At 51.3% G+C, this 12035-nt stretch overlaps 1 protein-coding gene across 1 annotated transcript in view; it reads right to left on the bottom strand.

Annotated features, from left to right (window-relative positions):
* Window positions 1-9642, bottom strand: part of LOC110554721 (kinesin-like protein KIF19) — a 49212-nt gene extending 39570 nt beyond the window's left edge. Inside the window, exons 1-2 of the mRNA XM_060367851.1 lie at window positions 9556-9642; window positions 8808-8888 (exon numbers count right to left, since the gene is read on the bottom strand). Coding sequence (XP_060223834.1) covers window positions 8808-8888; window positions 9556-9642 — 168 coding nt within the window. The remainder of the gene's footprint in view (window positions 1-8807; window positions 8889-9555) is intronic.
* Window positions 9643-12035: the final 2393 nt, after the last annotated feature.

Genomic DNA, 12035 nt, shown 5'->3' with positions numbered 1-12035 from the left:
CCCTCTCTCCCTCCCTCCTCCTCCCTCCCTCTCCAACACTCTCCCTTGTGTGTGGTGTGTGTGTATGTGTGTGTGTGTGTGTGTGTGTGTGCGTGTGTGTGTGTGTAAGTTATATGAAAGGCGAAGGTCTTTTTTTTTTTTTTTTTGTACTGGTCTGGTATTAAAGATGTATATGGTGGTGCTCGCCTGTAATCCCAGCACCCAGGAGGCAGAGGCAGGCAGATCTCTGAGTTCGAGGCCAGTCTGGTCTACAGAGTGAGTTCCAGGACAGCCAGGCTACACAGAGAAACCCTGTCTCAGAACCCCACCCCCAAAAAAGATGTGTACCATCACTGCTGGCCTTAGGATGTCTTTTTGAGGCAGGGACTCTCATTGAGCCTGGAGCTCACCGTTTCAGCTACACCTGTTGGCCAGAGAGCTCCTGGGACCCTCCTGTGTCTGTTCTCTCAGCTCACGCAGCTGCATCTGGCTTTTGTGTGAGTTCTGGGGATCTGAACTCAGGTCCTTAGGCTTGCACAGTGAGCACCTTACCCTGCCTTACTCACTAGGGACAGTGTTTCCTGCTGTCACCGCCCAAGGCATGACCATACACCACCCCTCAGACAGTGAGCTCCACAGTCACATAAATGGCCCCAGACAACCGCAAGCCTGCCATGCTTCACCAACCTCACCCAACACACCAGACCACCAGCCCCCCCACCCTGGCCCCATAGTGACAAGACCCTCTTAAGAACTCATGCCATCAGAGAAGGCCAGAGGCGGTGGAAACTGTAGAGCGCTGGGCTGGCCACTGCACAGCTGCACTCCCCTTGCAGGACAGGAAAGGTAGAGGGACTGTCCTAAAGCCTCCACCTACGTGCTCCATTCTGCTGAGAGCCTGGCAGTCCCCGGGGACCCTCAGTCCCCATGGACATTATTATCAAGCAAGCCTGTTAAGATCTTGGAGGCAAAGGGATTAAAGGCGTCTGCCCCGGGGACAACGGGGGGGGGGGGGGGGGGGCTCGGGGAGGGGGAACGGGGAAATGGGTAGAGACCAGTGCAGTCTGGCCGGTGGAGACACCAGGGAGGAACCGAGGAGGTGGAGGCAGAGCTGGGTGGTTCTCAGGGTCTTGTCACGTGGCCACCACTTGCCCCTCCTGTGTCCTTAGCTTTGGAAACCACAGTCCTGGGAGGCCAGGCTCTGCCAGGGCTTTTCCTGGCTTCTGGCCAGCACTTGCAAGGTTACATAAGCTGACTCTCTTTGCTCTCTCTCCTCCTGGGGATGAGTGGTGGCCCCAGGTCAGCCCACCCACTGTGGGCGGGGCCAGGCTGCAGGAGGACTAGGATGGGTCTCCAACCAGGGTCCTCTGAACAACAGGGCATGCCAGCGGACTGTGGGATTGTGAGCCACAGACATGGGCTCCGGAACCCTGGCTCTATGCTCTCTCTCAGGCCTCACCCAGTCTTCGTATCTGTGAAGTGGCAGTGACCGCAGAGCCTGCTCACTAAAGACTGTCCAGCCGTAGGGCAGATAAGACAACATACAAGTATCTGGTGCACGCCTGTAATCTCAGCACTCGGGAGGCAGAGGCAGGCGGATCTCCCCAAATTCCAGGCCAGCCTGGTCTACGGAGCAAGCTCCACGACAGCCAAGGCCACACAGAGAAACCCTGTCCCGAAAGAAAGAAAGAAAGAAAGAAAGAAAGAAAGAAAGAAAGAAAGAAAGAAAGAAAGAAAGAAAGAAAGAAAGAAACCATACACACACAGACCCCTGTGTGCTCAAAACATACCTGCTGCAATTGGGTCTTGAATCAGAAATAGATAAAATTTAAAAATTTTTATTTTATGTATTTCTTCAGGGTGTACATTTGTGCAAGGGCAGGAATGTGCATGCCATGGTGGGGACAGCTCTCGGGAGTTGGTTCCCTTGCTGTGACCTTGTGGAGGCTGGGGAATCGAACTCAGATCCATCAGGCTTGCACACAAGCCCCTTTCCCCACAGAGCTATCTTGTTGTTATAATGAGCATCCTTATTTGCAGATGATATGATTCTATATAAAGGAGACCCTAACTACCCCAGGAAAGAATCTTAGCATGGATAGACACTTGCAGGAGACAAAGTGGCAGGAGACAAAGTTAACAAACAATCAGTAGCTGGGCCAGTGAGGTGGCTCAACAGGTAAACGTGCTTGCCATGCAAATTTGATGGCTTGAGTTCCACCCCCAGGACCCAAGGGTGGTAGTTTGAATGAAATGTCGTGCATAGGCTCAGATATTGGAGTGCATGGTCCCAAGCTGGCCTTGCTGTTTGGTAAAGATTAGGAGGCGTGGCCTTGCTGAAGGAAGTGTGCCACTGGGGGCTGGCTTTGAGGTTTCAAAGCCATACACCGCCATTGCCAGTAAGCTGTCTTTGCTTCCTGTTTGCAGTTCAAGATACGAGCTCTCGGATTCTCGCTCCAGTTGCCATGCCTCTACTCCATCATCAAGGACTCTGTCCTGGCTACCTTTATGTCATCCAAGAGGAGGGAACCTCGATGGAGAAAATGCCTCCGTAAAATTGGACTGTAGCCAAGCCTGTAGGGTATTTTCCTAGTTCATGATGGAGTGAGGAGGGCCCAGCCCATTGTGGGTAGTGCCATGCCGCAGGTTAGTGGTCCTGGGTGCTGTAAGAAAGCAGCAAACCAGCAGCACCATCCATGGCCTCTGCATCAGCTCCTGCCTCCAGGGTCCTGCCCTGACTTTACTTAATGATGAACACGGATGTGGGAGTGTGAGCAAAATAAGCCCTTTGCACCCCAACTTGCTTTGGGTCCTGTTGTTTTGTCTCAACAATAGTAACCCTGACTCACACAGGCTCTTATCCCGCTGGAACCATAAGCCCAGAAACTCTTCTGTAGGTTGCCTTGGTCAAGGGGAAAGGAGAGAACTGACTCCACAAAGGTGTCCATGTCTCTGCCATGCTGTGCGTGCCCACATACATCACACACACACACACACACACACCACCACCACCACCAGCAACACCACCACCACCAACAACACCAACAACAAGAATAACAGTAATAAATAAGTAGCTGTTGTATATCCCAGTGTTTCTCAACCCGTGAGTCATGACCCTTCTAGGTCGAATGAACCTTTCATAGGTACTGGGGTCGCCTAAGACCATCTGCATATCAGGTATTTACCTTATGCTTCACAACAGTAGCAAAATTTTAGTTATAAAGTGGCAACAATATTTTTTTTAATTGTTGGAGGTCTCCACAACATGAGGAACTGTATTAAAGGGTCGCAGCGTTAGGAAGGTTGAGAGGCGCTTTTATGTATCAATAGCACATCTGTAAGGAAGAAGTCAGACAAATGCGCCCACTCACAACAGCTTCAGGGGCAAAGAAAAAGATGCTTTGGAATAAAGCTAACCACGGAGGAGGATAGTTTCTGTAACAAGAACTTTGAAATGCTTGAGAGGCACTGGAAGATGGGAGCTCTCCAAGCTCAAAGACAACTCAACCGAGACTGTGGAAATGGCCCTCTTACAGAAGGCAGTCTACGGATTCAATGCAATCCCCATCAAACGTGTCTTCACCAAGAGAGAACAATCTGAAAATCCATTTGGAAGCAAAGGACCTTGGCTAAGCAAAGCCACCCAAGCACAAAGAGCGCCACTGCAAGATGAGCACATATGACAGATGCAGCGTGAGACAATGGCGCGGTCCTGGCACACGGACACGTAGGTCCAGGACGGGTAAGCCCCACATATAAGCCACGAAGTTGACCCTAACCCTGAATCACCTGATCTTTTTTTTTTTTTTTTTTTCTGACAAGGTTTCTCTCTGTGGCCCTGGCTCTCCTGGAACTTACTCTATAGACCAGGCTGGCCTCAAACTCAGAGAGCCAGTGGACTCCTTCTCCTGGGTGCTGGGATTAAAGGTGTGCCACCACTAGTCATCTGATGCTTCTTAAAGATAGAGAAAAGATGCCCTGTGGCTGGGGAGATGTCTTGGCCATTAAGAGCACTCCTTGCTCTTGCAAAGGACCTGAGTTTGGTCCCCATCACCCAGGTTGGGTAGTTCGTAACCACTGCGCTTCCAGTTCCAGGGGACTCAGTGCCATCTTATGGCCTCTGCAGGCACCTGGCATGAATGTGGTGCATAGACATACATGCAGTCAAAACATCCATCCTCATTTTTTAAGACGTGCTCAACATCCTCAACCATGGTAGAAATGCAAATCAAAACTTTGAGATCCCACCTCACCCCTGTCTAAATGGCGGTCATCGACAAATGCTAACGGTTTATTCACTGCTGGCAGGAATGCAAACTGGTTGGGCCATTCTGGAAACCAACGTGGAGGTTTCTCAAGAAGCTAGTAATATGCCAGCATGGCAGCACTCATCTTCAATCCTAGCACTCGGGAGGCAGAGAGGCCTATGGTTCTCTGAGTTTAAGGCCAGCCAGAGCTACAGAGTGAGACCCTGTCTAAAAAATAAAAAGTAAACAAACAACCCAAGAAGAAGAAAAAGAAGAAGAACTAGCAGCTAAAAATATATCTTCCATGTGATCCAAATACACCACGCCTAGGTATGTACCCAAACAAAGAACCGTGCATTCTACCACAGGGGTACTTGTTCATCCGTGTTCATTGCTGCTCCGTTCTCAACAGCCAGAAAACAGAACTAGCCAGACGTCCATCACCTGATAATGGGTAATGAAAGTGTGACGCATATGCACAACGGAAATATACATAGCTGTAAAGAAAAATGAAATTACAAAATTTGCCAGTAAAAGCCAGCTGTGGTGGCACACACCTTTGATCCCAGCACTCTGGGAGGCAGAGGCAGGCAGATCTCTGTGGGTTTGAGGCCAGCCTGGTATATAAAGTGAGAACAGGACAGCCAAGGCTACATGGAGAAACCCTGTCTCAAAAAACAAAAACAAAATTTTCTGATAAATAAATGAAACTAACTAGAAAATATATGAAATATAATATATGAAGATATATGAAAAAATATACAGTTACCAGGCCCAGACGGGCAAATCCACATGTTTTCTCCCATGTGTAGATTTTAGCTTCTAACTTTTTATAAACAGGTTCTATGTGGTCACAAGAGGAGGTAGACACTGGGGCACTAAAGGGGACCACAAGAAAAGAAAATTACTTTTGGCATTATCCTATGATTAAATTATCCTGTGATTAAACCTCAGTAAATGATATCTATGCCTTATTTAAAACCCCAAAAAAGGTCACGGTTGTTTGGATCAGCATCTGGCCAGTTAGGACAAATCTTAAATTCCTGAGCAGGCTGTAGTGAATTCCTGTTTAAATTCCCTTTCGAATGAATGTCCTCTTTTGATCAGTGATGGTATTCAGAGTGTCCGGTTGGGAGCTATCTCTACACAGCTAGCCATGTCCATTGAGTTCCGTTCTTATTTCGATACCCTTGAGTTCTAGAAACGATGTGTGAGGAGGCGGGGATCCGGCTCAGTGGTGGGGACTGCTCGCTGCTCCTGCAGTGGTCCCAGGGTGGGCTCCCAGCACCCACACAGCGGCTCACAACAGGGTGACAGCACGTGTAGGGAGCAAGTGAAGTCCTGAGGGAATGTGTGTTGTTGACATGGGCAGAGCCATGCCAAGGACCCCAACGTACCAGCCCCGTGGGAGTGGCAAAGCCTTCTCTGAGCAAGGCTCACAGGGATTTTGGAGCTGTCCTCTGACCCATGTGGGAAAGCTGACCGTGCAGACAACACCCATCACAGATTTCTCCCCTAGATGCTTAAGGCCTGAGGACTGCTTCCTCCAGAGACCGTTCCCCCTGCCCCTCGTTTATTAGTGTGCAACAGCCCTGCCCCCCTCTTCAGCTGTCCCAGACAAACACGCTGGGCTCCTGGGAGTCCCCCGTCAGCTTCTGCATCCAAGAGCTTTCTGTGTGTGTCTTTTCTACATCCGCTCAGTGTCCCAGGCAGGTCAATGCCTGGAGCATGCTAGGCATGACAAGAATGGTTTTTGTTGGTTGTTCTGTGTAGCCCGGATGTCCTGGAGCTCACTCTGTGGACCCCTTCTGCCTCTGTCTCCTGGGTGAGATTAATGGCATGAGCCACCACCACCTGGCTTCTTCATTTCTTTCAGTGTGTGGCAGAGTGTAGTATATGAGCACATAGAAAGACCTCAGGTGTCCCACTCTGTCACTCTGCCTTTTATTCCCTTGAGACAGGGTCTCTCACTAAATCTGGAGCTAGGCAGGCTACCAGCCAAACCCCACTAATCCTCCTGTCTTCGTCCCTACAGTACTAGGATTACAGACATGGGGATACAGCCATGCCCAGCTTTGTCTTGTTTTTTGAGACAGGGTTTTTCTGTGTAGCCTTGGCTGTCCTGGACTTGCTTTGGAGGCCTGGCTGGCTTTGAACTCACAAAGATCTGCGTGCCTCTGCCTCCCCGAGTGCTGGAATGACAGGCTTTTTACATGTATCCAGCTTTTTACATGGGTGCTGGGTATTTGAACCGAGATCCTCTGAGCTATCTCCCTAACCCTAGTCTTTTGTTTAAGAAAGGGTCTCGCTCTGCAGCCCAGGCTGACCTTGAATTCATGATCCTCCTGCCTTGATCAGCCAATGACAGAATTACAGGCATGACCCACCACACCTGGATGAGAATGTTTTTTGTTTTAAAGAGGCACATGATGGGGCTAGAGACGTAGCTCAGAGGTTAAGAACACTAGCTGTTCTTCCAAAGGTTCTGAGTTTAATTTCCAGCAACCACAGCCATCTATAGTGAGATCTGGTGCCCTCTTCTGGTTCGCAGGCACACACACAGGCAGAATGCTGTATAAATAATAAATAAATCTTTAAAGGGGGGGGGCACATGATGGGATGTTTTGGTGGGGAGGAGCCTTGTGTCCTCAACTGACTGTAAATGCTCCAGAAAAATGGAGTCAGAGCCCAGGGGAGAGGGCAGAGTGAGGCAAATATATGAGCTTAAGGGAACACTGGGTTCTTAGCATTTCTGCAATCCTCCACTGCTTTGAAGTTGTGTCAAAATAGCAGTAACTGGGTCTGGTGGTGCACACCTTTAATCCCAACACTCAGGAACAGAGACAAGTGGACCTCTGAGGTCTGAGACCAGCCTGATCTACACAGATGAAGCAGAAGGGGAGAATGAGGAGGAAGTGAATTGAACTTATTACAGCATAGCTGAGCCTCAAAAACACTGAGCATTGAGCCACATGTAGAAGGCCACACACGTGACTACATTGACATGAAATGTCCAGAAACCCGAGTCAAAAGTCGGATGGCGGCTGAGGATTTGGGGAGGAGGGGAGCTCTTCCCCGGGGAGAAAACACTCTGGAACTGGATAGATATGCTGGCTGCAGAGCTGGCAAAGGACTAAACGCTCCCCAGTCCTTTGCTTGAAAGGGGGGATGGGAAGGCATGGCAGGAGTTAGAGAGAAGAAATGGGAAGGGAGGAAGTGATGTAATTATATTTTAATTTTTAAAAATTTAAAGTGTTTGGGGTGCAGTGGCGCATGCCTGTAATACCAGCACTCTGGGAGGCAGAGGCAGGCCAGTCCCTGTGAGCTGGAGACCAGCCTGGTCTACAGAGTGAGTCCAGGATAGCCAGAGCTACACAGAGAAACCCTGTTTTGAAAACCGAAAACCAAAAACCAAAAGAATAACAATAACAAAAGAAAATTGAAATGAAAGAGGTGAAAATTTGAACCAGGTAGTGTGCACCTCCAGCAGCCCAGCAGGAGAAATTGCAGGCTAGCCTCGGTTACATGGGAAGATAGTGTCTCAGAAAAAAAATTCGCATTTTCTGTGGCGTTAATTTCGTCTTGATTTGTGTGTGTGCATGGCTGTGTGTGCGCACAGGTGTGCATATGTGTGTGTGCAAGTGCTTCGCAGGGCCAGAAGACATGTGCTGTGTTCCGAGCTGTTCTCCACCTTTTGGTTTGGTTTGGTTTTATAACACAGGGTTTCTCTGTGGCTGTCCTGGAACTCACTCTGTAGACCAGACTGGTCTGAACTCCTTTACCCCCTGCCTCCCGAGTGCTGGGATTAAAGCCGTGCAGACATGTCCGGCTCCTCCGCCTTATTTCTTAGAAACACTGCGTCCTGAGCCCACAGATCTGGCTAGATCGGTCCATGGGCTCCCAAGGAGTCCCAGTCCGAGTCTTCCTGCACGCACAGCCAGCACTGAGCTATCCCTGCAGCCCTTTGCCTGGATGCTTCACCTCCATGTATGTGGCCTTTGCGCATGCCTGGTTCCCACAGCAGCTATCTCCCGGTTCTGGAGTTAGAGATGGCTGTGAGCTGCCACGTGGGTGCTTCCTCGGGAAGAGCAGCCTGTGCGTTTAACCCCTGAGCTGTCAGTCACACACACACACACACACACACACACACACACACACACACATACACGCAGGGACCCAGCGTGCACTGTTTAACAGTCCATGACCTCATTCATCCCAGCAGCAGCTCTGCCGACGGGACCCTCCCCTGGGTGTTCTGAGCCCCAGTGGGCAGCGTTTGGCAAGGATCTTCTCCTACCCACCTTTTGGGTTGTTGGCTCAAGTGTAAACACCGTGCCTGAGCATCATCTCATGGAGTACCTCACTAACTTCCCTAGTGACCAACAGGGACATTCTGTCCATCTCACACACACACACTCACATACATTCTCACACAGATACTAACAAGCTCACTCCCCCCCCCCCACACACAGATAAAGACCCAAATGAAAAAGTTGCATGGACCGGGGCTGTTACCTCAGCACTGCCCCAGAGGTGCTAGCAGGTGCCTCTGGTGGGGGAGTGAGTGTCCGCTAGCCTCACCTGGTCCCCCACCTTGTGGGCAATGACGGTGGCTCCTTCCTCCAGTTCTGCACTGTTGAGTGGGCGGATCCGAATCGCCACCTGTGAACAGGAACCAGGCAGCACCATGACTCTCAGACAGCACCATGACCCTCAGACAGTTCCCTGTCTTCTTGGTGGGGCCATGCAAGCCTCACCCCCATTCATCCCTCCACTCCACTTGTGTGGAGCTGTGCCTGCCTCCTAGAGATGCTCCGAGGAATCGGTGCTGACATCGATCTGTGGAGCAAGGAGTGCCAAGGTCACGCAGCTGCCTGTTTCAGCTGAACTGACAGGACCCACACCTGTGGCTTCTGGCCCTCTGAGCATTGAGGAGAGGGAGCCTGGGCTCTGCCTGTCCTTCAGTTCCACCAGCCCACGTGTAAGGGTACCAGAGATGACATGAGCCCAGTCTTAACCAGTCACAGGTGGCGAGTGGGGGTTCTGCGTGTAGTTCACCCCAAGATCATATGAGCTGAAGGTCCAGGTAGCCTGGAAGAGGCCTGCCCCATGGCCCTGGGCTGCGGGCAGAGGTTCAGAAAGTGGGGTATGAGGAGTCTACAGACGCTGGGTGAGAAGCATGGGGGCGTCCCTGGGTCCCAGGAAAGGAACTTGGGAAGAAGTAGGGCACCGGTCCCTAAAGGGCCAATGAGACCTGATCTGTGGGCACGGGGTACAGGGTTTCTTGGCAAGGCTGGAGTTAGCAGGGGACGTGAGGGAAGGCACTCACCATGAGCTGCTGGTCCTTGGGTTCCACCTCCTTCAGGCCTGGGCTGCCCCGGGCTGGAGAGGGGTCTGTGGTCTGGTGGGAGGGCATGCTGGGAGTCAGAACTAGAGCGCCCGGGCCAACCCAGCAGAATCGGAGGCTAGGAGACCTTCCCAGCCCAGCCCCGCCCTGCTCCCCAGGCTCATTCTGGTGACATCAGCTGGGTCCCCAGAGGTGGGGCTGGGCTAACATTGAGCTTCACCTACCAAACTGCTGCCATCCTGTCTTTGGTCAGGACAGCCCCCAGGGTTTGAGCAGTCCCCAAGCAGCCAGGCAGACCTCACAGATACCATGATGGGGACCGTGACAAGAAGCCTGTTGAGCCTGTCTCTAAGCTCCCCTGTGCCAGAGAAGTGGCTGGTCCAGAGCTGAGCCAGCCCTACAGAACTCTACAGTATGGGGCCCCTTCCTGCCCTGAGGTCAGGAGTGCCCCACACAAGTGTCACCTCAGAACAGCAGCCCAGTATATTTGTGGCTTCCTATTCAAGGGGACTAAACAATGGCTGAACCCAAAGAAGCTGATTCCAGCTGTCAGTGACCTGGCCAGGGTCTCTCATAGATGACCAAGTTTCTGGTGGCATTTCCAGCCTTCAGTGTCTGGCTGCACACCCAGGCTGGGATTTCGGATGGCTCTGATGCATTTGCTGCTTTACCTTTTCCACAGGATCCCTCGGGGGTAGTCCTGTGAACTCAGCAGCCCGGCCAAGAAGACTGCACCAGCAATGCCACATGGGTAGCCTGGGCTGGCCCGAGCTACTAATAGCCAGGCGTGGGGACTGGGGAGGTGGCTCAGCAGGTAAAGGCACCAGCCATGAAGCCTGACAGCCTAAATTCTTCCTCTGGGATCCACCCAGGAGAACCAACTCCGGCAAGCTGTCCTCTGACTTCCACATGGCACACATACAAAATATGTCAAAACCACCAAACAAAAGCCGTATTAAAGGGCTGGCTCGGGAGTCGGCGCAGTGGGTCGGGTGCTTTGCTCAATCTGGAGACCTAAGCTCAGCTCCTGGCATGCACATGGTGGAAGAACTGCTTCCTCTGGCTTCCACTGGCATGCACATACACACAAAGAACAATGAAATAAAATTCTTTCTTTCTTAAAGGGCTATGTTTCCCTGGGCGACAGTGGTGGTGTGCTCCTTTAATCCCCGCACTTGGGAGATAGAAGCAAAGTGAACACGAAAACCAGCACCTGCGCTGTTTGGTGTTCCAAGCACTGCCCTGTCTTTTGATGGAAAACACACAAAGGGGCTAGAGAGATGGCTCAGCAGTAAGTACTAGCTGCTCTTCCACAGGATCCAGGTTCAATCCCCAGAGCAGCTAACTTGTTAACTCCAGTTCTAGAGGGTTTTGGCCTCCAGAGCACTGCACAAGTGGTACACAGTCATGCAAGCAGAAACATACACAGTTGCTGGGTGTGGTATCACCTATCTTTAATCCTGGCTGATGGCTTGAACTCAAGGTCAGCCTGGTCTACAGAGCAAGACCTACACAGGTCTACAGGATAGCCAGACCTACACAGAGAAAACTTGTCTTTGTTGCATGCCTGGGAGGCAGAGACAGGCAGATCTGAGTTCTGGGGCTAGTCTGGTCTCTGGAGGGAGTTCCAGGATAGTCAAGGATGCACAAAAAAGGGCAAAAACAAGCTGATTGATGGCCATAAAACCCAAACTTGGGCTTTCTGTGAGGATTCTGCAGGGCGCTTGCTCAAGCTGACACTTGGGTCATGGGCAACTTCAGGCGCCCCTGAAGCAAGCCCCACCCTTTCCTCGGCAGCAATTCAGCTGTGAGGCCGGGGCTCCCACTCCTTGGTCAGCCCTGCTTCTCAGCATCTGGGTGGAAGGGGACACAACCTGATCCCCAGAGCCTCTTGGAGACAGGATGGAGATGAAGCCTGCAGCAATGCCCTAAACCCACCCAAGCTGAGTGGGGTGCACAGCTGGCTGTCCAGGAGGCAGGAGCCCCCCCTAAATTCCAGCTACACCACAGAAGACAGAAAACCCAGACTTCACAAATGCTTTCAAGTAAAATCACAGAAACCAACCAAAATCAAGTTTTTCAAATACTGAAGAGCTTAAGAGTTATTTAAAAACCTGTAAATGTAGCCTTATGCAATGGCACAGGCCTGTAATCCCAGCATTCAGGGAGGCACAGGCAGGTGGATCTGAGTTTGAGGCCAGCCTGGTCTACAAAGTCCAGGACAGCCAATGTTATACAGAGAAAATGACTGCCCCCCCCCCAAAAAAAAGGGAGAGAGAGAGAATATGCTGTGCTTTTTCTTGCTGCCGATAGGAGTGGGGTAAAAATGCTGAAGAGGTCCGTAGCCCTGACAGAGCCCACAGACATCAAAGGATGAAGCTAAGGCACAGGAGGAAAGGTGAGCCACTCCCAGGGACGAAGCATGTAAACCATTGATCTTGGCCTTCTGCTCCGCTTTGGTA

Source organism: Meriones unguiculatus, chromosome 15 (genome assembly GCF_030254825.1).
Source record: "Meriones unguiculatus strain TT.TT164.6M chromosome 15, Bangor_MerUng_6.1, whole genome shotgun sequence".
In the NCBI taxonomy this organism is placed as follows: Eukaryota; Metazoa; Chordata; class Mammalia; order Rodentia; family Muridae; genus Meriones; species Meriones unguiculatus.
Note: the sequence above shows the minus strand (reverse complement) of the source record. Positions and strands in the feature narration are given on the sequence as shown.